This window comes from Muscardinus avellanarius, assembly GCF_963383645.1.
Source record: "Muscardinus avellanarius genome assembly, chromosome: 10".
Taxonomy (NCBI): Eukaryota; Metazoa; Chordata; class Mammalia; order Rodentia; family Gliridae; genus Muscardinus; species Muscardinus avellanarius.
Window position 1 is genome coordinate 111,153,085 of NC_137796.1, and position 23,781 is coordinate 111,176,865.

At 53.3% G+C, this 23,781-nt stretch overlaps 1 protein-coding gene across 1 annotated transcript in view; it reads right to left on the minus strand.

Moving 5' to 3' along the window:
• The window catches only part of FLYWCH1 (FLYWCH-type zinc finger 1), a gene marked incomplete at both ends in the record, with an annotated part of 31,149 nt that extends 12,810 nt beyond the window's left edge, over positions 1 to 18,339 (minus strand). Inside the window, 7 exons of the mRNA XM_080703985.1 lie at positions 4,889 to 4,992; positions 7,568 to 7,619; positions 7,767 to 7,843; positions 8,050 to 8,370; positions 10,999 to 11,602; positions 17,445 to 17,559; positions 18,018 to 18,339. Coding sequence (XP_080560111.1) covers positions 4,889 to 4,992; positions 7,568 to 7,619; positions 7,767 to 7,843; positions 8,050 to 8,370; positions 10,999 to 11,602; positions 17,445 to 17,559; positions 18,018 to 18,339 — 1,595 coding nt within the window. The remainder of the gene's footprint in view (positions 1 to 4,888; positions 4,993 to 7,567; positions 7,620 to 7,766; positions 7,844 to 8,049; positions 8,371 to 10,998; positions 11,603 to 17,444; positions 17,560 to 18,017) is intronic.
• Between the last annotated feature and the right edge of the window lie 5,442 nt (positions 18,340 to 23,781).

The following is a 23,781-nucleotide window of genomic DNA, read 5'->3' on the forward strand; positions in this document are numbered from 1 at the left end:
CCGAGACCAGAGGATCGCGGTTCGCGGACAGCCTCAGCTACGTAGTGAGGCCTCTGCAACTCAGGGACACCCTGTTTCAAAATAAAGAATAAAAAATAAGGCTGGGAGTATAGCTCAGAGGTAGAATGCCCCTGGGTTCAACCCCCAGTAACACACACACACACACACACACACACACACACACACACACACATCTCTCTAGCCAGTCGTGGTGGTGTACACTTGTAATCCCAGAATCTGGGAGACTGAGATGGGAGGATCACAGGTTCAAGGACAGCCTCAGCAACTTGTGAGGCCCTCTGTAACTTAGTGAGACCCTATTTCAAAATGAAGAATAAGCCGGGCGTGGTGGCGCATACTTGTAATCCCAGCATTCAGGAGGCTGAGACCTGGAAGATCGCGGTTCGGGGACGGCCTCAGCTACTTAGTGAGGCCCTCTGCAACTCAGTGAGACCCGGTTTCAAAATAAAGAACAAAAAATAAGGCAGGGGGTGTAGCTCGGAGGTCAAATGCCCCTGGGTTCCATCCCCAGACCCGCAAAAAAAAAAAAAAAAAAGAATAAAGCCGGGCATGGTGGCGCACGCTTGTAATCCCAGCATTTGGGAGGCAGAGACAGGAGGACCATGGTTCATAGACAGCCTCAGGTACTTAGACCCTTTGCAACTCAGTGAGACCCCATTTCCAAATAAAGAATAAAAAATAGGGCTGGGGGTGTAGCTTGGAGGTAGAATACCCTGGGTTCCATCCCCAGTATCACAGAAGAAGAAGAAGAAGAAGAAGAAGAAGAAGAAGAAGAAGGAGGAGGAGGAGGAGGAGGAGGAGGAGGAGGAGGAGGAGGAGGAGGAGAGAGGAAGAGGAGGAGGAGGAGGAGAGGATGAGGAGGAGAGGAGGAGGAGGAGGAGGAGGAGGAGAGGAGAGGAGGAGGAGGGGTGGAGGAGGGGAGGAGGAGGTGGGGAGGAGGAGGAGGAGGAGGAGGAGGAGGAGGAGGAGGAGGGTTCAATCCATTGTGCCACACATATATACACAAATCTTTCTTAGCAGGGCTTGGTAGCACATGACTATCACCCCAATACTTGGGAGGCTGAGAGAGGAGGTTCACAAGTTTGAAGTCATGCTGGGCAACTTAGGGGAACCTCTTTCAAAATAAGAAGGGCTAAAGCCGGGTGTGGTGGCGCACGCTTGTAATCCCCGTGCTTGGGAGGCTGAGACAGGAGGATCACACGGGTTCGAAGCCAGCCTCAGCTACTTAGTGAGGCTCTCAGCAACTTAGTGAGACCCTGTTTCCAAATAAAATATAAAATAGGTCTGGGAGTATAGGTCAGAGGTAGGAATCCTCTGGGTTCCATCCCCAGTACCACCACCAAAAAAAAAAGGGCTAGCTCAAATGAGTTGAGTACAAAGGAGGTCAAGGAGGGAAGCTTTCAAAGGCCTTGTCCTGTTAGATACACGCACGCTCTGGAGCTGGAGCAGCCCCCTGGTTTCAGATTATTTTTCTTTCACTAGGTAACAGAGTCATGCAAAGTTGCCAAGGCTGACTTTGAACCTGTGATCCTCCTGTCGCAGGCTCCCAAATGCTGGGATTACAAATGTGCACCACCACTCCTGGCTCAGAATTTTTTTTTTTTTTTTTTTTGGCAGTACTAGGGATGGAACCCAGGGGTATTCTACATCTGAGCTGCACCCCTAGCCCTATATTTTATTCTTTATTTTGAAACAGGGTCTCACTGAGTTGCAGAGGGCCTCACTAAGTAGCTGAGGCTGGCCGAGAACCACAATCCTCCTGTCTCAGCCTCCCAAATGCTGGGATTACAAGCATGCGCCACCACGCCCGGCTTAGATTTTTTTTTTATATTGAACATTGATTAGAAGAATAAAATCAGATGACACTTGGCTGCAAAAATGTTTATAAGCAAATAGCCTATCATTCTTACATTTTGGTATAAAGCTGTGAACTTAATAACCTTTATTTTATTTTTTTATTTTTTGCTGGTCTGGGGATGAAACCCAGGGCACTGGACCTAAGAACTACACCCCCTGCCCTATTTTTTCTACGTGCCTAACTAAGTAGCTGAGGCTGTTGGGGAACTGCAGAACCTCCTGTCTCAGCCTCCTGAATGTTGGGATTACAAGCATGTGCCACCACGCCCAGCTCTTCATAACTTTTTAAAGCAAGATATAAAGCAATCCCAGTGTGGTGGCACAGGCTTGTAATCCCAGTACTTGGGAGGCTGAGACAGGAGGATCACGCAGGTTTAATCAGCTACTTAGTGAGGCTCTCAGCAACTTAGTGAGACCCTATTTCCAAATAAAATATAAAATAGGTCTAGGAGTGTATCCCAGAGGTAGAAAGCCCCTGGGTTCCATCCCTAGTACCACACACACAACAAAAGTTCTAATGCAAATACTTTTACTAAAAAAAAAATTAAGTAAATAAAATAAAAAGGGCTGGGAATGTAGACTAGAGGTAGAATGCCCCGAGTTCAATCTCCAGTACCACACAGACACATGAAAAATAAATAAAATAATGCTCACTTTTCTCATAGCAATGCAAACTAATGTTTTCTACGTCATTTAAAAAATCTCTGACTAGCCAAGAATCCCAGAATTCAGGAGGGGGAGACTGGAGGTTCGCAATTCCCGGCCAGCCTCAGCTACTTAGTGAGGCCCTCTGCAACTCAGTGAGACCCTGTTTCAAGATAAAGAAGAAAAAATAAGCCAGATGTGGTGATGCACGCTTGTAATCCCCGCGCTTGGGAGGCTGAGACAGGCAGATCGCACGGGTTCGAAGCCAGCCTCAGCTACTTAGTGAGGCTCTCGGCAACTTAGTGAGACCCTGTTTCCAAATAAAATATAAAATAGGTCTGGGAGTATAGGTCAGAGGTAGGAATCCTCTGGGTTCCACCCTCAATAACACACACACACACACACACACACACACACACACACACACACAATTTTACTTTATTGTTAGAGAACCAGTAAGATAGTACAATCAGTTTGCACGAGAATCCAAAGGAGATTCTAGAAGACTACAGATCAGGAATACTGAAGTGAATGTGCAGAGGGGGCGACTCTCGCAGTGAGAGGTCTACTTACATGACAAGAACTCATTTCCTGTCTGCACATAGGATTGTCTTTTGTGCCAGTTACTGTGACAGCAGCTCAAAGTCAATGAAAGAACAGCGGCGGGGGCCTGGAAGGGCGCGCCGGGCACGCAGCTTCTGGCCGCCGGAGCCACCTTTCCATTCAGTCCCATTGTGAAAGGAAGGGTTTTGATGTGTGCTGTGCTAGGGATCGAGCCTGGACCTCGCGCTTGCTAGGCAATCCAGGGGCGTTCTACCTCCGAGCTACACCCCTGCCCTGTTTTTTATTCTTTATTTTGAAACAGGGTCTCACTGAGTTGCAGAGGGCCTCACTAAGTAACTGAAGCTGTCCCTGAACCACGATCTTCCTGTCTCAGCCTCCCGAATGCTGGGATTACAAGTGTGCGCCACCAACCTGGCTTTTAATTACTTGATTTATTTTGGGAATTTGAGCCCACGGGGCGTTCTGCCTCTGAGCTACACTCCCTGCCCTTTTTACTTTGAAAGAGGTTCTTGGTAAGTTGCCCAGGATGGCTTCAAACTTGTGATCCTCCTCCCTCAGCCTCCCAATGCTGGGTGTGTGGCACTCAATCCAGCTAAAAAACATTGAGAGAGAGAGAGAGAGAGAGAGAGAGAGAGAGAGTGTGTGTGTGTGTGTGTGTGTGTGTGTGTGTGTATGTATTACTAGAGATTGAGCCCAGGGGCATTCTACCTCCAAGCTACACCCCCAGCCCTTTTTATTTTTGTTGAGACAGAATCACACTAAGTAGCTGAGGCTGGCTGTGAACCTGTAATCCTCCTGTCTCAGCCTCCCAAGTACTGAGATTACAAACCTATGTCACCATGCCTAGCTGAGTGTTATTTTATGGAACTTTATTTATTTATTTATTTATTTATTTTTGTAGTACAAGGGATTGAACCCAGGGATATTTTACCTCTGAGCTACATCCCCAGCCCAATTTTATTTTATTTTTTGAAACAGGGTCTCACTAGGTTGATGAGAGGCTCCCCAAGTTGCTGAGGCTGTCCTTGAAATAGCGATCCGTCCTCCTGTCTTTTACAGGCATGCGCCATCACACCCAGCTTTATTTTTATGAAACTTTTGTCATACCTACGTATACTTACTCTAGATTGATTTAAATATTTTTTGTTTTTGTTTTTGTTTTGTTTTTGGTGGTACTGGGGACGGAAGCCTTCTACCTCCGGGCTACACTCCCAGACCTATTTTATATTTTTAGTTGGAAACGGGGTCTCTTAAAGCCAGTGAGGCTGGCTTCGAAACTGCGCGATCCTCCTGTCTCCGCCTCCCAAGTGCGGGGATTACAAGCCTGCGCCACCACGCCCAACTTAAATGTATTTTTAATTTTCCCCGTTGTTTGGGGCTCTGATGTATGTATCTTATAATATTCCATTTTCGTGCAACAGAGACTGCGAGCAGAGTACTTTCAAGTCAGGTAAGGTCGATGTAAATGCCACATCGAGAGCCTCAAAGTGGGCGGGGCGTGGTGGCGCACGCCTGTCATCCCAGCATTCGGGAGGCTGAGACGGGAGGATCACGGTTCGCGGACAGCCTCAGCTACTCAGCGAGGTACTTTGCAACTCAGTGAGACCCTGTTTCAAAAATAAAAAAAGACTAAAAATTAGGGCTGGGGGTGTAGCTCGGAGGTACAATGCCTCCGGGTTCCATCCCTGGTACCGCAAACAAACCAACAAAAAAGAGGCCCTGACACACACACACACACACACACACACACACACACACACACACTGGCGGAGGGCACGGAACAATCCAGTATAACACTCACCCAGCCTTCTCCAGCTCCGCTGTCCTGCTGGAGGTCCCAAGGCCCCAGAGCCACCGGATGCTAAGCGCTGCCCCCTGCCTCTTGGACAGCAGGATCCACGCTGTCTGTGAAGGCCCACAGTCTGTCGGCCGCTGATGACGACCGCCTGTGTCCTCTTCGTGCAGCAGGGAGTACTACACGGCCATCCCCCGGCCTCGGGCTGGGCACTGGTGAGTGCTCGGACACTAGGAGGACCCGTCACTTCCCTGGCCGCTCCCACCTGTAACAGGAAAAGTGGCAAAAGAAACACCGTAGGTCTTCAGTAAACAGTACACCACTGAGCGGCACAGGAATTCCTGTGTGTGTTATACTGGGGATTGAGCTCAGGAGCATCTACCTCCCAGCTACATTCTCAGCCCTGTTTATGTTTAGTTTGAAACAGGGTCTCACCGGGTTGTTGGGTCTCGCCACTTGCTGAGGCTGTCCTCGAACTTGTGACCCTCCTGTCTCAGCATCTCAAGTACTGGGACTACCAGCATGTGCCACCATGCTCAGCTATGAGACAGGAATTCTTTTTTTTTTCCAGTACTGGGGATGGAACCCAGGGGCATCCTACCTCTGAGCTACACCCCCAGCCCTATATTTTATTCTTTATTTTGGAAATAGGGTCTCACTGAGTTGCAAAGGGCCTCACTAAGTAGTAGCTGAGGCTGCCCACAAACCACAACCCTCCTGTCTCAGCCTCTCGAATGCTGGGGTTACAAGAGTGTGCCCCCATGCCTGGCTGAGACAGGAATTCTTTGCCCTGGCCCAGTAGAGCCCTGAAGGTTAGAAGAAGGTAGAGGGAAGTTCCTCCTGTCTAAAAACATCTTCTGAGCCAGGTGTGGTGGCACATACTTCTAATCCCAGCATTTGGGAGGCTGAGACAGGAGGATCTCAGTTCTTGGTTTGAGGTCAGCCTAAGCTACTACTTAGTGAGACCCTTTGCAACTCAGTGAGACCCTGTTTCAAAATAACCAATAAAATCCAGGCGTGGTGGCGCACGCATTCGGGAAGCTGAGACAGGAGGATCGCGGTTCACGGACAGCCTCAGCTACTTACACCCTCCGCAACTTAGTGAGACCCTGTTTCAAGATAAAGAATAAAAAAAATAGGGCAGGGGGTGTATCTTGGAGGTCAAATGCCCCTGGGTTCCATCCCTAGATCCCCAAAGTAATTTAGAAATGTAGACGTGTAGTAAGGGCGATCCCAGCTAGAGGGAGCCCAGCTCCATATGCCTGTTACTCTCTGGATCAGGAAGATCCCAAAGGCTCCTGGGTTAAAGGGCTACTCCCCAGGGTGGGGCTATTCCTGGGTGGAAGAGCCTTTAGCGGGTGGGACCTAGAGGAAGGTCCTTTGATCTTGGGGCACCCTTGGAGGGGGGCCCTGGCCCCTCCTATGCTCCCTGCCTCCTGGACAGGCGGTGGGCAGGTTGCTTCAAAATGGGCTCCTCCCTCCTGTCACCCAGCAACCTCCAAGGGGCCCAGAGCAATAGGTCCGCCCCATCGTGGACCAGAATCTCCAAAATACGTGAGACAAAGTAAACTTTCCTTTTTTTTTTTTTTAATTTTTTGCTAAACTGGGGATGGAACCCAGGGGCATTCTACTCTGAGCAACACCCCAGCCCTATTTTTTTTTTTTTTTTGGTGGTACTGGGTCCTGGAAGCCCTTCTACCTCTGGGCTACACTCCCAGACCTATTTTATATTTTTGAAAGAGGGTCTCTTACGCCAGAGCGGCTGGCTTTGAACCTGCGCGATTCTCCTGTCTCCGCCTCCCAAGCACAGGGGATTACAAGCGTGCGCCACCACGCCCGGCCCAGCCCTACTTTTTATTCTTTATTTTGAAACAGGGTCTCACTGAGTTGCAAGGGGCTTCACTAAGTAGCTGAGGCTGTCCGCAAACCTTGATCCGTCTGTCTCAGCCTCCCGAATGCTGGATGACAAGTGGCACCACCACGCCTGGCCTTTTCTTTTTATAAGTTACACCACAGGCTCTTTGTTTTATCAACAAGAAGCTGGTTGAAACATCCGCAGGCGCCGTAGCTCAGCATCCTGGCTGTTCTCAGGCCTCCTTTCCCTAGCCGAAGCTGTCCTCCAGGCTCCCTGACCGGGATGACAACCCATCCTCAGTCTTCTTTTTTTCTGTCACTCGACTTCTTTTCTCCCCACCCCTCCAGGCCGGCACCAAACCTGGCAGTGTTCTGCACCTCCAGCACGAACGCACTCAGGTTGGCTTCCATCTGCCTCTCCAGGAGAGACCATGCCTGCGTAGCTTAGCACTTGGCCAGGGCCACTTCTGGAAAGCTCCAGAGTCTAGCCCCAACCTCCCACGCTGTTCCCCCCACCAGCCCCACCTGTAGCGTTTGCACCAGAAACAAGACAAGCCTGAGGGAACTGCACCGGAAAAATCTAAAGCAAGCCCTGGAAATAACACTGGCCCTGGAAAGCAGAACCGTAAAAATAAAAATATGCCTTTCTTTGGAAGCGAAGTGTACGTGTGGGTATCTGCTGGTGGGAGTGGAGCACCCGCAAATGCAGGGACTAAAGCGGGCTTAAAGCGAGGTTTCGCGTCGTCAGACCCGGCAGGTCCCGAGTCCGCGGTTAGCTAGTCTTTTGGAATGGAGCGGAACGGAATGGATTAGAGCCGAGCTAGAACAGACCTGCGTCATGTGAGCGGGGGGCGCTATCCCTCTGAACCTGCGGTCCAGCAATCTGCACCCACAGGTGCAAGGGATACACGGGAAGCATTTCTCAGGGTAGGCTGGGTCAGAAAGTTTGGAAGCCACAATGGGCCACCTCTAGAGTCAGAACTGGGAGGGGGTGGGCGACAACCAGCAGGAAGCGCAAGGTCACCAGGACCCCAGCCCGGGGGGCCGGCAGCGGCCGGTGCGGGATGGGCGCGGCCGGGGAGGTGTGCGAACGTGGGGCTCCTCGATCTGGGGGCGCCGGGCGCGGTGCAAGGGTCGGGTGGGCCGGGGAGGAGGAGAAAGGAGGCGAGCCGCGGGGGGCGGACGGGGCCGGCCCGAGCCCAGAACGCCGGAGCCGGTCCCCTCCCAGCACAGCAGCGCGGGCGGAGAGCCGGGCCGGGCGCGTCCGCCGCGGGGCGGGCCCCGACCCTCCCGCCCGCTGGGCCCGTGCTCACCCCGGCGGCGCCTCGGTCTCCAGCACTGCAGCCGCGGGCGCCGATCCCGAGGCCCAGGCCGCTCCGGCCACCGCGACCCCGGCGCCCGCTCCCCGCCCCCACCTGCCCTCGGGAGCGAGCGCCGTGCCCGCGCGCGCGGCCCCGCGGGGAGCCGGCCTCGCGCAGGCCCCGCGGGCTCCCAGAGAGCATGCGCGACAGGGCGCGGAGCCATTCCGCCCTCCACCCCGGGTCTCCCGGCCTTCGCCGCGCGGCGCCGGGCCGCCAGCTCAGCCAATCCGCGTGCGGGGGCGGGGCCTCCCGTGAGCGAGAGGCGGGCCCGGCCTGCGATTGGGCAGCGGCGCCGGGGGCGGGGCGCCCGCCCCAGAACGGGGCGGGGCGGCGGGCCGGAGTGAGACCCCGGGACGGGCGGGCGTTTGGCTGCGCTGACAAAGCCCCGCGTTTGCGTAAATGAATCCTCAGGCCCGGCCCTTTCCGGAGCCAGCGGGAGGACGTTTCTGATGCAACTCACTGAGTCTTCAAATGGCCCCACCCAGAGCGGGGATAATTTGAGATTCAAAATAAATAAGGAGAGCCGGCGCTGTAGCGCAGGCATGTTAAAACGGGACTTGGGAGTCTGAGACAGGAGGTTCGCAGGTTCAAGGACAGCCTCAGCAACTCAGCAATTTAATAAGACCCTGTCTGATGTTATTCAAGATAAAAAAAATAAATAAAACAGGGCTAGGGGGGTAGCTCGGAGGTAGAACGCGCCTGGCTCCAGCCCCCCCATACCCAAACTAAACAAAAAACATAAGGCTCTCATTGATGACAAAGGGGAAATACTAATTTTACAGTAAAGAAATGGCTTTCAAACTCTAGTGTGGTGCTGCAGCCTCTCGTGCAGATCTTGAGAAAGCTCCATCAGGGGTCCGCCACGGCGCAGATCCCCATGAAGTGTGTCTGGCATTCCTTTCTTCATAAAATTATTTTAGGATTATTTGGATTAATGTGTATAATTGGAATTTTATGTATAAGCATTATAACTAAAACTGATGGGCAGCGGCTTGTGAGAGACTCAGGCAGCAAAGATTTTTTTCCCGAGAATAAAGTTTGGGCCAAACATTAAGTTCAAACTGACCTTAGTTTGGGCCAATGTATAAGATTAAGTTTGAGTCAGCCTTGTGAAGTAAGACAAAGCATACTATGATTATTTGAATGTCTGGCACCCGCCCTGAAGTCTATAAACAATAAAACTTTCCCCGTCCTTGGAGTTCCTGCCTGCATGGCCATGCCCTTGCTTTTCTGCCAAAACAGAAAGTATAAAAATTGTAACAAATCCTGAATAAAATGGAGAAGCTTAACTCTGATCTCCTGTGACGGTTCTTCTCTCATCGACCTCGGCTTTCTCTCACCAACACACGAACCTCTTGCTAGGGCTGGACCCCGGCAGTGTGGGAGCCAGGCATGGCGGCGCCTGTCTGTAATCCCAGTACTTGGGAGGCTGAGCCAGGAGGATCGCGGGTTCCTGGGCAGTTTCAGCAAATAGTAAGATTCTCACCAACCTAGCAAGACTTGTTCCGAAATAAAAATAATAAAGTAGGGCCGGAACCGCAGCTCAATGGTATAGTGATCTTGGGTTCGATTCCCAGAAGTGGGGGAGGGGTGAGTAAGATGATGCCACCATTCTCACTTTTACTTTTTTGGTTTGGAAAAATATTGTAATTTTCATAAAAATTTGTAAACACAGCCAGGCATGGTGGCACACGTTTGTAATCCCAGTATTTGGGAGGCTGAGACAAAAGGATGTCAGGTTCATGGCCAGTCTCAGCAACTTAGTGAGGCCCTCCACAATTTAGTGAGACCCTGTTTCAAAATAAAAAATAAAATATGAGTCAGGTGTGGTGGCACATGCTTGTAATCCCAGTACTTGGGAGGCTGAGACAGGAGGATCCAGGTTTACAGCCAGCCTCAGCTACCTCCACAACTTAGCGAGACCCTGTTTCAAAATAAAGAATAAAAAATAAAGCTGGGCATGGTGACGCAGGCTTGTAATCCCAGCATTTGGGAGGCTGAGACAGGAGGACGGCCCCAGCTACTTAGTGAGGCTGTTTGCAACTCAGTGAGAACCTGTTTCAAAATAAAGAATAAAAAATAGGGCTGGGAGTGTATCTTGGAGGTAGAATGTCCCTGGGTTCCATCCCCAGTACTGAAAAAAAAAAAAAATTTAATTAAAAAAATTAAAAAAGAATAAAAAATAGGGCTGGGGGTGTAGCTTGGAGGTAGGATGCCCCTGAGTTCTATCTTTAGTACCGCAAAAAATTAATTAATTAAACAAATAAAATAGGGTGGAAAGGCACTTGTAATATATTAAAAATATAGCCTGTTGTGATGGCACAGTATTTGGGGGGCTGAGACAGGAGGATTGCAGATTAGTGACCAGATTCAGTAACTTAGTGAGGCCCTTTGCAATTCAGTGAGACCCTGTTTCAAAATAAAGAATAATAATTTAAAAAAATAAAAGGGCTGAGCCGGGCGTGGTGGCGCACGCTTGTAATCCCCGCGCTTGGGAGGCTGAGACAGGAGGATCGCACAGGTTCGAAGCCAGCCTCAGCTACTTAGTGAGGCTCCCGGCAACTTAGTGAGACCCTGTTTCCAAATAAAATATAAATAAGGTCTGGGAGTATAGCCGGAGGTAGAAAAGCCTCTGGATTCCACCCCCAGTACCACCAAAATAAATAAATAAATAAATAAATAAATAAATAAATAAATAAATAAATGGGCTGTAGAATGTCCCTGGATTCAATCACCAGTACTTGGAAAATAAAAATATGTCCGGCCCTCGCGCACTGGTCACCGCGGCAGACACTGGACAACTCATCCCGCAGCAGGACGAGGTGTGGGCAGTCGCCGCTGGGGTTGCTTCGCTGGGACACTTAACAGCCCCGGGCGCAGCCAGCCTGCCCTCCAGGACACCCCCATTAGTCCACTCTCCTCTCTGCCCCCTTCTGGCCCTGTGCGTCCCGGGGAGACCCCGCAGCCCAGCCCCCGGCCCGCGGCGTCTGCACCCGGCCTCCAGGGACCTCGCCCTCCGCCCCGGGGCGGCTCCCCCGCGTCCTCCGGCTTCCCCTGCAGCCCCCGCGCCCTTGAGCGGCGCCCCACCCCGGCTTGCCCCCACGCGCGCCCGCTGCCCGCTGCCCGCTGCCCGCTGCCGGTTCGCTCTGGGCACCTCAGGGACCCCGGGCGACACAGCTCCCTTCCCTGGAGCTGGGTTTCTGTCATGGCGTGCACGGGGCTGGGGGGCCGAGAACAGCAGGTACAGTAAATGCCGTGCGTGCCCCGGGGGACCTGGAGCAGGGAGGGCGCCTTGGGCAGCGGTCCTCTACCGGGGGCCCTCCCCAATCGCCCACCTCCCAAACCCGCAGAAAGCACCGAAGCCGGCGCCGAGTGGAGGCCGGGGGTCCGCAGTGCGGGACACGGGGCCTGCCTGCCCCAACGCGCGCCGGGCGGCAGCCCCCCGGGGTCCGCCAGCCAGGCCCGGCGGAGGGGACCAGGGGTCTCGGGATGATGCCCGTCCAGGCTAACCCAGGGGGGCGACACGGCAAAGCGGAGGGGGCTTCATCGCCACCATCATCATCGCTATCATTTCCTTAATAGTAATAGCGAACAGGGCCTGCTGGCACACACCTGTAATCCCAGTCCTTGGGAGGCTGAGACAGGAGAATCACAGGTTTAAGGCCGGGGTCTGCAATTTGGTGAGCCCCTGTTTAAAATTAAAAAAAAAAAAATTCAAAAAGGGCTAGGGTGTAGCTTGGAGGTGGAATGCCCCTGGGTTCAATCCCCAGTACCACAAACCAGCAAAAAGAAAAAATAAAACTAAGAAGGGTGGGGTTTAGCTCAGGTAAAATGCCCCTGGGTTCAATCATATATATATATATATATATATATATATATATATATATATATATATATATTTGTGTCTGTGTATGTCTGTGTGTCTGTGTATACATATGTGTATATATTTGTGCATGTAATTTACATTTACCACCAAAAATTGAAATATTAAAAAAAAAAAAAAACCAGCAGCCGGGCATGGTGGCGCACACTTGTAATCCTGGCATTTGGGAGGCTGAGACCAGAGGATCATGGTTCGCAGCCAGCCTTTTTTTTTTTTTGCGGGTCTGGGGATAGAACCCAGGGGCATTTGACCTCTGAGCTACACCCCCTACCCTATTTTTTATTCTTTATTTTTGAAACCGGGTCTCACTGAGTTGCAGAGGGCCTCACTAAGTAGCTGAGGCTGTCCAAGAACCGTGATCCTCCTGTCTCAGCCTCCTGAATGCTGGGATTACAAGCGTGCGCGTGCGCCACCACGCCCGGCTCCACAGCCAGCCTTAGTGAGGCCCTCCACAATTTAGTGAGACCCTGTTTCAAAATAAAGAATAAAATATAGGGCAGGGGCTATAGCTTGGAGGTTGAATGCCCCTGGGTTCCATCCCCAGACCCACAAAAATAAATAAATAAATAAATAAATAGCAGCAAAAAGCCAGCTGAGGTCCCGGCCCGGACCCACCAGGGGCGGGGGCAGGTCTGTCTCACCTGCGAGCCAGGTAGGGCCTGGGTGCTGGATGAAGTCACTGAGTCAGTGGAGAGGCCTCCTTTTTTCTTTTAGGTGCTGAGGCTCAAACCCCGGGGTGCTCTACCACTGAGCTATGCCTCCAGCCATTTTTATTTTTTATTTTGAGACAGGGTCTTGCTAGGTTGCCAGGCGGGTTTTGAGCCTGCGATCCTCATGCCTCGGCCTGTGCGCCCAGGTGGAGACTCCTCGACAGGCAGTGCAGTGAGGTGAGCGGCTGGAGAAGCACAGGCGGCTGCTGAGGGATGTGGGAGGAGAGCCGCTGGGTGTCTGCGCCTGCACTTAGGTGTCTGGCAAAGCGCAGGGTCTGTGGGGTGCGGCAGTTGGACGTAGGTAAGGCTATGCAGCAAGCAATAGTAATCCCAGTGCTTGGGAGGCTGAAACAGGAGGATCGCAGGTTTGAGGACAGCCTCAGCAAGTAGTGGGACTCTCATCAACCTAGTGAGACCCTATTTCAAAATAAAAATAAAGGCCGAGTGTGGTGACACAGGTTTGTCATCCCAGTACTTGGGAGGCTGAGACAGGAGGACTGCAGGTTTGCAGTCAGCCTCAGTTACTTAGTGAGGCCCTCTGCAACTTAGTGAGACCCTGTTTAAAAAAAAAAGAAGAAAAAAACAGGGCTGGGGATATAGCTCAGAGGTAGAACCCCCTAGGTTCAATCCGCAGTACCAAAAATAAATCAACAAATAAAAAATAGTGCCAGGCATGGTGATGTATGATTGTAATCCCAGTACTTGGGAGGGTGAGACAAGAGGGTCACAGGTTCGAGGCCAGTCTCAGTTCAGTACCATGGGGAATGGAACCCAGGGCCCGGTGCCTGCCACACAAGTGCCAGCCACTGAGGTGCGGTCCCAGATCCTGTGGGTATGTGGGTATTCTTTTTTGTTTTTTTGCAGGTCTGGGGATGGAACCCAGGGGCATTCGACCTCCGAGCTCCACCCCCTGCCCTATTTTTTATTCTTTATTTTGAAACCGGGTCTCACTGAGTTGCAGAGGGCCTCACTAAGTAGCTGAGGCTGTCCGCGAACCGCGATCCTCCGGTCTCAGCCTCCCGGATGCTGCGATTACAAGCGTGCGCCACCACGCCCGGCTCCGGTGGGTATTCTTATCATCAAACACAAACAGACACAACCAAGAACACCCCGGTAGGAGATGCCATACTGGACTCTATTTGAATAAAGAATTGAAACAGAAGAACTTTCCATATCACAGGTCAAAATAGAAAAGTTACAAACAGCAGCGCTCTAAAGGGAACATGGCAAAATGGAGAGCTGGGGAGAAAACACACCACGTAGCTCCTAAGGGCGTCCGTAAATGTGGCTTAATTTTGAAAAAATGTTTGAAATGTTTGAGAACACAAGTCTCAAAGGCGGCCCTCAGGGGCTTGGGGAGGGGCTCCTGCAGCCTCCAGACTGCCTGGAAAGAACATAGGGGCCATCTTGTGCTTTTGAAAGGGTCCTCTGCAGCTCCCCCACCCCTGGAGCTGCAGGCTGCCCCTTCCTCAGCAGGACTGGGCCACCGTTCTTAGCAGGGAGGGCTCAGTGCCTGGGAGGCGTGGGTAGGGGAGGTTTCCTGGAGGAGGGGAGGCTTGGGCCAGCGAGGGCAGTGACCCAGCAGGATGGAGTCTGAGGCTCCTGGGGATGGCCCATGGGTCAGGCTGCAGGGAGGGTCTCGGGGCCCCAGGCCCCCCGGCAATAGGGAGAGAAACCTCAGGGACCCCTTCGTGGTGGCCAGTGGCTGATTTTTGGACTAAGGGAACTGTGGTATGAGGCCTGGGGGTTGGAGGCCCCAGGACAGCATCCACTTGGGCCGAACCAGGCAGCTCTTAGGGAAGGGCCAGATGAGGGCTGGGTGGGGGGACCCAGAATCCTGGAATGATTAAGCCTGCCGATGATAGCATACAGATTATTTAATTCTCCTTTTGAAGCCGGGCGTGGTGGCGCACGCTTGTAATCCCAGCATTTGGGAGGCTGAGACAGGAGGATTGCAGTTCACAGACAGCCTCAGCTACTTAGTGAGGTTCTCTGCAGCTCAGTGAGATCCTGTTTCCAAAAAAAGAATTAAAAAATAGGCCTGGGGGCATAGCTCGGAGGTAGAATGCCCCTAAGTTTCATCGCCAGTACCACAAAACAAAAAAATAAAAATTCTCCCTTTGAAATTTTTTTCTACTTAAAAAAGTAACATACTTGATTAAAAAAAAAACAACCACAAGATTGAATATGAAAACCCACTGATGAGAGGACGGGGGACCCTGTGGACCAGCAGAACCCTCTGTCAGGCAGCGAGGATGCTGCAAGGGTTGTTGCCAAGGTTACAAGGATGCACTGGGTTCCGGGGGGCAGGCGCCGGCCTCCTCCCCCAGCCCTGCTGCCAATCTGCAGTCTTCCTTGCCATCTGCATCTGGAAGAAAGGCAGGTGGTTAGGCTGGTGGCAAAGGACAAGGAAGGGGCTGGGCAGGGCTGCCCTGGGCATCTTGGCGTCTACCCCATGCCTTGAGTCTCCCAGCCCCAGCCTTGATGGGCTGCCCTCAGTTGGCCAGGGGATGTTCCTGGGCCAGAAGCCTCCACTACCTGATTGAGAGAAATAATTGCCACTCTGGGGACACTGCTCATAGCAGCCATCAGCCTGGGACACAAAGGCTGCTCAAGCCATCTCCAGGGACTTGGGCTGAGCAGGAGGAAGTTGCTGCCACGCCACTCTTGGCCTGGGTGGGGGGAGTGAGTGAGGAGGTATAAGGGGGACCAGCGCCAGGTGGGGGAGGCTTTCTGCTGGGAGGGAGCGCCTGCCTGGCCTCCCCACGCCTGAGCACAGGGCCCTGAGGCTCATCCGAGGCGGCGCAGCCGTGTGCCCATTCTCCCAAGGCAGCCGGGCTCCAGAGCTGGACAGAGGCCAGTGGCGAGCAGAGGCCTCGGATGGGTGGGAGGGACCCTCGAGTGCCACGAAGCTTGGTGGAACAACCTTCCCGCTAGAGTGGTCAGCTGGGGGCCACCACAGGTCCTGGGGGCCCTCTACCCCGGGCTGGTGGGGACCCTGTGGACATGTGGAGGACTCAGAGTCAGTCGGGCTGTGGGAAAGCTCACAGTGGGAGCCGAGTGCTGCAGGGGCCTGAGGCTTAGTGGATCCGGTGCTCGGACTCCCCAGTACTGCTCCATCTGGCCTGGGACCCCCAGCAGGGGATGAGGCTGCACCTTTGGGCCCCTGAGAGCTCAGGCCTGTAGCTGGGGTCACCACATCTCAGGTATCCAGGGCAGGCAGTGGGGCTGTGACCCCCCATGACCTCAGGCCAGCCCCCCTAAGTATCCATCAGTGGAGTAGGGTCCCCTCCACTGCCCCCCTAACTAATGGAGACTAAGGCCCCTCCTTTCCTTGTGCCTGGCTGACCCCAGGGGGCACCAGGAAGCAGTACACCAAGGCCCAGGACTGTGGCTTTCATTGTCCCCACCTTCCAGGCATGGCAGACCCCACTTCCGGTTGGGAAGAAACCCACTCGCCGGACACTTCCCCTGGGTACTCTCAGAATTTACACCGAAGCCGGGCGTGGTGGCGCACGCTTGTAATCCCAGCATTCAGGAGACTGAGACTGGAGGATTCGGTTAGTGGACAGCCTCAGATACTTAGTGAGGCCCTCTGCAACTTAGTGACACCTTGTTTCAAAATAAATAATAAAAAAAATAGGGTAGGGGTATAGCTCGGAGGTAATGCCCCTGGGTTCCATCCCTAGATCCACACACACACAAAAAAAAAGAATTTAAGAATTTAAGAATTTACACCTAAAAAAGTGAATCTGGGCTCTAATATCCACTCTAATATTCTGGGTCTGCTTGAGTACTCAGAGGCTAACTCAGAACCACACACCTGTCCTCCTAGGCAAACACAAAGAAAGACAGAACCCTTGGCACACATACAGAAGACAGAGATAAAGTGGGCGTGGTGGCGCACGCTTGTAATCCCAGTACTTAGGAGGCTGAGACAGGAGGATCGAAGGTTCGCAGCCAGCCTCAGCTACTTAGTGAGAACCTGTTTCAAAATGAAAAAGTAAAATAGGGCTATGAGTGTAGCTCAGAGGTACAATGCCCCTGATCAATCCCCAGTACCACAAAATAAAAAATAAATAAAATAAAAATAGAATGGAAATGGACAGAGATGGTTGTGTGGACAGCGACTCCCACACAGGACACACCGCTCTCCCATCAGCCATGGGAGTCTACCCACAGAGTGCCCAGGCGTCAGGGAGGCCCCAGGGAGGTGCGGCTGCTGTCCTTTGTGGGCCCAGGGCCCTGGCCTCAGCACCAGTGACATCAGGAGACACGGGGTCCACCAGGTGGGTCCTCCTAGCCCAAAGCTTACCCAGCACCTTGGCTTCTCTAAGTGTCTCCTGTGGCCACGGCCCCGGGGCCACCGCGCTGCCCTGTCCTCAGCACCCCAGGCTCGGCCCCTTGCCCCTCTCGTCTGCTCCCTGGCTGCTCAAAGGATACCCACCAGCCCCTGGGGTTATCCCCAGCCCATTTCCTCTGCTGCCCAGGCTCCTGACCCCCACCTTACCTCACCGCTCCCGCACAACCCAACACACCCGTGGGCCCTGGGAACCTGGCTATGTGGCAAGCCCGAGGTGGGTGCGCAGAAAGGGGCAGGCAGGCCCTCGCCACCGCGTCTGGCTCAGGGGAGGTCGCGGGGAGCAGGGGCAGAGCCGTGGGTGGTAGGGAGTGGAGGATACGGCCAAAGGTCCCAGCACATCCCAATCCCAACCTGTCATCCAGTCATGCCAAAACAAGAGGGAGTGCGGTACCTGGCCCAGCCTCCGCTGCTCCCCTGGCCACCCTGCATCTGCCAGGGCCACTCCCTGGCCGCCTCCCACAGCCCCTGCCAGCCCGAGCTGCCCTCCCCAGGGGCCCACACGGTGGCTGCTCAGAAGACCCAGGACGAATGGCTGAGGGAATGAAGGGACTTTCTATACCGCCATAAATCAGTGCTAGAACATATGGAAGGTGGACCTTAAAGCCCAGGCTTCTCGGGATGGGGATGCTGATCCTGCGGTCGGTCGAGGCCTTGAGGAGCACCGCGCCGGGGCCTGCAGCACGCGATGGCAGCCCTCTCACCCAGACCCTCCCGTGATGGAGCGAGGCTGCAGCCAGGGGAGAGAATGGATCCTGAGGGGCCAGGTTATGTCACAAGCCCTGGGGGGTGAATCAGCATCAGCCCTCTCAAGGGGTGCCCAGCCTGCACCTGAGCTCACAGGAATTAGGGGAAGGAAAGCCAGGGGGCAGGGGGAGCAGCGGGGACCCCAGGAGCAGGCGCTAGCTGCGTGGGCAGCGCTGAAAGGGACCGGCTTGTCTCCCAGCCCCAGCCCCCAGAGCCTCACCCGGGTCCAGTTTGCTCCGTTTCTGCTCCGGCTCCGGGGGGGCCGCCTCGATGGCCCGCTGAGCCTCTGGGTGGGTCTTGAGGAGGGCCTTGGCCAGGGTGGCGGGGCCCGGCACCCCCAGGGACATGATGCAGTGCACGCCTTTGCGCTTGGCCCCAGCCACCTTGGCGCTGTCTTTGGAGGCCGTCAGCAGGACCAGTTTGGAGAATTTTCGGGGCTTCCTGGGGGCTGCCGGGACAACATCTGTGCCCGCCTCGGGGGATGGCTCCTGGCCAGCCTTCACACTCTCACCCTCCTGCTCACTGGGCTCCGGCAGGGGCATCCCAGGACCGAATGCCTGGCCCTTGGACCACGCTCAGGTCCTGGCAGATGGGTTTCTCCTCCTCCTCCTCCCTGGCCACGGACCTGGGAGTCCAAGATCTCCGTCCTAAGGGAGGAGGCAAAACCCCAGTCAGCAGAGGCAGCCCTTGGGCCTGGAGCTCTGGAAAACAGATCTCGGATGCAGCTTGGGGCAGTCATGCAAAGAGTGATTTCATTTTTCACTAATCTATTATTTTTTCAAATTGTCCATGAACTCAACTTTTTTCATGAACTAATTTTGCAATGGTAACATATTTAATAATTAAAAATAGGATAAGCCAAGTCAGGTGTGGTGGCACACGCTTGTAATCCCAGTACTGGGGAGGCTGAGACAGGAAGATCAGGTTCATGGCCAGCCTGAGCTACTTAGTGAGGTCCTTTTTAACTCAGTGAGACCCTGTTTCCAAATAGAGAATAAAAAATAGGGCTGGGGGTATAGCTTGGAGGTAGAATGCCCTTAGGTTCCATCCCTAGTACAGAAAGAAAGAAAGAAAGAAAGAAAGAAAGAAAGAAAGAAAGAAAGAAAGAAAGAAAGAAGCCAGCCAGCCAGGCATGGTGGCCCATGCCTGTAATCCTAGTATTTGTGAGGCTGAGACAGGAGGACCACAGGTTGGAGGATAGCCTCACCAAGTAGTGAGATTCTCTGTACCTAATGAGGCCCTGTTTCAAAATAAAAGTAAAATAGAGCTGGGGGTGCAGCTTGGAGGTAGAATGCTCCTGGGCTCAATTCCCAGTATCGTACACACACACCAAAAAAAGGAGACATTTACTCCCAAGGTGATTTCTTCACTAGTACATTGCTTGGAGAAAAAAGGTCTCCATTCCCATGCAAGGTAATGTCAGACAAGAAAGTAAAGGTTAATATTGGGCCAGGAACAATGTAGCTCAGAAGCAGAGCTCATGCTTAGCACACACGAGGCCCTGGGCTCCATCCCCACAACATACACACACATGCATACACACGCGTGCACACACAATAGCAAATAAAAGATTAATAGCCTGGCCTGGTAATAAATGCCTGTGATCCCAGTACTTGGGAGACTGAGATAGGAGGATCACGGGTTGGAGGCCACAGTGTGGCAATTTAGCAAGACTTTGTTTTATTTATTATTTTTTAGTTTTTTAAAATTTTTTTGGTGGTACTGGATGTGGAACCCAGCTTCTTTCTACCTCCAAGCTATACTCCCAGACCTATTTTATACTTTATTTGGAAACAGGGTCTTACTAGGTTGCTGAGAGCCTCACTAAGTAGCTGAGGCTGGCTTCAAACCTGTGCGATCCTCCTGTCTCAGCCTCCCAAGCGCGGGGATTACAAGCGTGCGCCACCACGCCTGGCAAGACTTTGTTTTAAATATAAAAGTAGGAGCCAGCTATAGTGCGTGCCTGTAATCCCACTACTTGGGAGGCTGACACAGGAGGGTCACAGTTCAAGGACAGTGTCAGTAAGTACTGAGACTCTCATCAGTCTAGTGAGACCCTATTTCCAAATAAAATAAGGTTGGAGTGTAGCTCAGAGGCGGAATGCCCCTGGGTTCTCGTCATTCACTCATCCTCACCAGCTCTCCTGATGTGACGACAAAGGAGACACACGTCAGACAGATGGCTCAGCGCAGACCCAGGCCCAGGGTTACCCCGTGTTAGGAGCAGGCAGGAGTCACACACCATCAGGTCTGTGGGAGGCAGAGCAGTGGCCCCCAAAGATGTCCAGGTACTAATTCCTGGAGCCTATGAAGGTATTACTTTATTTGGCAAGGTGAAATTAAAGCTGCTCACCTGGAGATTATTCTGGTGGGCCCAACGTCATCACTGGGGTATTTAAAAGTGGGAGGGGAGCTGAGCGTGGTGGTGCACACCTGTAATTCAGGCACCTGGGAGGCTGAGGCAGGAGGACCTCAGGTTCAAAGGGAGCCTCACCAAAAGGGCACCTTGGCAACTTCATGAGACCTTGTTTCCAAAGTCTGAGAGAACAGTAGAATTTCCTGGTGTTCAGTGCCCAGCACCATGCCAATAAGTAAGTAAGTAGTAGGCGGGAGGCAGAAGGAAGATGTACAGAAGGAAGCAGACCTGGCTTCGAGGATGGAGGAAGTGGGTCACAAACCTAGGAATGCAGGCTGCCTCCAGCACCTGGGAGAGGCAAGGAAACCATTTTCTCTAGAGGAATGCGCTCTGCCCACCCACACCTTGATTTTAACCTAGTGGTATCCATGTCAGACTTCTGGCCTCTATAACAATGTATTATTTTTAAACTAGGGATTGAACACAGGGGTGTTCTACCTTTGAGTTACACCTCCAGCCTTTTAATTTATTTTATTTATTTTTTTTTTGGTGGTACTGGGGGTGGAACCCAGAGGCTTTCTACCTCCGGGCTATACTTCCAGCCCTATTTTATATTTTATTTGGGAACAGGGTCTCACTAAGTTGCTGAGACCCTCACTAAGGAGCTGAGGCTGGCTTTAAACCTGTGCGATCCTCCTGTCTCAGCCTCCCAAGTGCAGGGATTACAAGCGTGCGCCACCACGCCAGCCTGGCTTTATTTTTTATTTTGAAACATGGTCTTGCTCGGTTGCTGAAGCTGAACTTGAAACTGATTCTCCTGTCTCAGCGTCCCAAATACTGAGATTTCAGGCATGTGCCACCATGCTTGGTTTAGTTGGTGTGGTGTGTGTGTGTGTGTGTGTGTGTGTGTGTGAGGTACTGGGGGTTGAACCCAGGGCCTCCGAACTCCAGGCAAGTGTTCTGCCACTGCGCTGTATCTTCAGCCAAGTTGTGTTGCTTTTTCTTTTTTGTGGTACTGGGGATGGAATCCAGGGGCTTTCTACCTCCGAGTTACATCTCCAACCCTTATTTTTTATTCTTTCTTTTGAAACAGGGTCTCACTAAATTGCGAAGGGCCTAAGTAGCTGAGGCTGGCAGAAAACCTATGATCCTCCTGTCTCAGCTTCCCAAGTACTAAATTACAAGCCTATGCCACCACGCCTGGCTAGTTGTTGTTTTTTGTTTTTGTTTTTTCCGTACTGGGGATGGAACCCAGGGGCATTCTCCCTCCGAGCTACACCCCCAGCCCTATTTTTTATCCTTTATTTATTTATTTATTATTTTTTTGGTGGTACTGGGGGTGGAACTCAGGGGTTTTTCTACCTCTGGGCTATACTCCCAGACCTATTTTTACTTTATTTGGAAACAGGGTCTCACTAAGTAGCTGAGGCTGGCTTTAAACCTGTGTGATCCTCCTGTCTCAGCCTCCCAAGCACTGGGATTACAAGCGTGTGCCACCACGCCCAGCCACTTATCCTTTATTTTGAAACAGGGTCTCACTGAGTTGCAAAGGGCCTAAGTAGCTGAGGCTGTCTGTGAAGCCCATCCTCCTGTCTCAGCCTCCCAAGTGCTGGGATTAAAAGCGTGCGCCACCACGCCCAGCTAGTTGTATTGTTTTAAGCCACTAAATTTGTGGTAATTTGTTATGGCAGCCATAGGAAAATAATACAAGGCCAATCCCTTATTGATGAGGTTGGAAAAGCCTGGAATCTTGCCTGGTGTCTAGGTGGATCGACAGAATCACCTCCACGTGTGTCAAGGACTACCAACACCTGCAGCTGCAGGACAAAGCCCTACCTCTGTGGGCCGGTTCCATCTGTGTAATGGAAACAGTGGCGGGCTTAGTAGGGAAGGGTAAAGTTTGCCAAGTCCTGGCGATGCTTCCCAGTCCCTGCCCGGGGAGGGCTGTCTGGACCACTTCTGAGATGCGCTTCACCTAGATGTGCAGGATACGGCCTCCCAGCGAGACCTAGCAAGCACGCAGCACTCCCCGCGAAGGGTCAAGAGCTGCCCTGCGGTATGCAGAGTTCAACGAGGGCGCCTCCTCCCACTAATCATCGAAGCTCAGAGGCTCACTTTCCTCCTCCTTACCCAAGGCGAGCTGCTCAAATGCCGTCCAGGCCGCAGCCAAATGGCCCCAGGTCCCTGCTCCTCTTCCTCCGACGCCACTACCTCCTGACTCAGCCTCTGAAGAGTCTCCCTAGCCCCCGGACTTGGGGCCTCAACTCGCTGCCATTGCTGCAGGGACCACAGGACACGAAGATGGGACGAGCCTGTGGCGGGTGCGGGATGGGCGCACACAGGGGTAGGTGGGCGAATGTGGGGCTCCTTGAGTCGGGGGCACCTTGCTCAGTTCGTGGGTCGGGTGGGGTGGAAGAGGAAGGACGAGGGAAAAGGAGGCGAACAGCGCCTGGCGTTCAGAAGGCAACCCGAGCCGGGGCGCAGAGCCGGGGACCCCTCCCCAGCACCGCTGCCCCGGGACCCCGCAGAGCCCGACGGGGCGCGTCCATCGCGAAGTGGGACCCGGACCCCCCCGCCCGCTGGGGCCCGTCCTCACCGACGGCGGCGGGCCCTCCCTCTCGGCGACGGAGCCGCGGCGGGTCCCTCGGCCTCGGCGCTAGGGGTCCCCCGCCTCGGCTCCGGCCGTCACCTCAAGCTGGGGTCAAGGCGCGAGCATGCGCAGCAGGGCCTTGGGCCCCATTCCCCGGCGCGGTCCGCTGCTCCTGAGCTTCCCCGCGCCGCCAGGGCGCGGGCGGGGCCACGGACCGAGAAGGGGTGTGGCCAGCGCCGGATTGGGTGCCGGGATCGGGGGCGGGGCGTCGGGGCGGGGCTTCGGCTGGACCTGGGGCGGGGATTCGGGTGGGCTGGTGCTGCACCAGGCCAGGGAGGCGGCCTTGGCCCAGACCTCCAGAACCCCCTGAGGTTTGGCTCCTGCTCCGTGCGGAGGAAGCCGGAGCGTTTGCTCACCGGCCTTGTTCGCCCCCGGGGCACTGAGACCACTGGCCGGCTCCGCAGCATCCGTGATAGAAGTGCCAGTTACACAGTTGAGATCACCACGTGGGTTTATGTTTTTAGCTATCTCCCCTCTCTCATCCTGCTTGGCAAAAAGTTTTTCTTCTTCCAAAAGTAGCTGCAGGTCCGCTAATTATTTTTGTCTCTGGCATTGAATTTATGATAAAACATGTTAATTGGCTGGCAAAGTCAGGGGTTACATGGTACATTCCTACTTTTGCTCCCGCCATTGCTCCCGCCCTCGCCCTCCGCGTATAATCACTGGATGCTTGTCATCCTCCACCAACCCTGTCCCGGGGTTGGGTGAAAGTGGGAAAAAAAAAAAAAAAAAAAAAAATATATATATATATATATATATATATATACACACACACACACACACACACACACACACACACACACACACACTTTGTAGCAGGGTGTGGTAACACATGCCTTTAATCCCAGTACTTGGGAGGCAGAGATAGGAGGATCACAGGTTTGATGACAGCCTCAGTAACTTAGACCCCGTTTCAAACAACAACAAAAAGCCGGGCGTGGTGGCGCACGCGCTTGTAATCCCCGCTTGGGAGGCAGA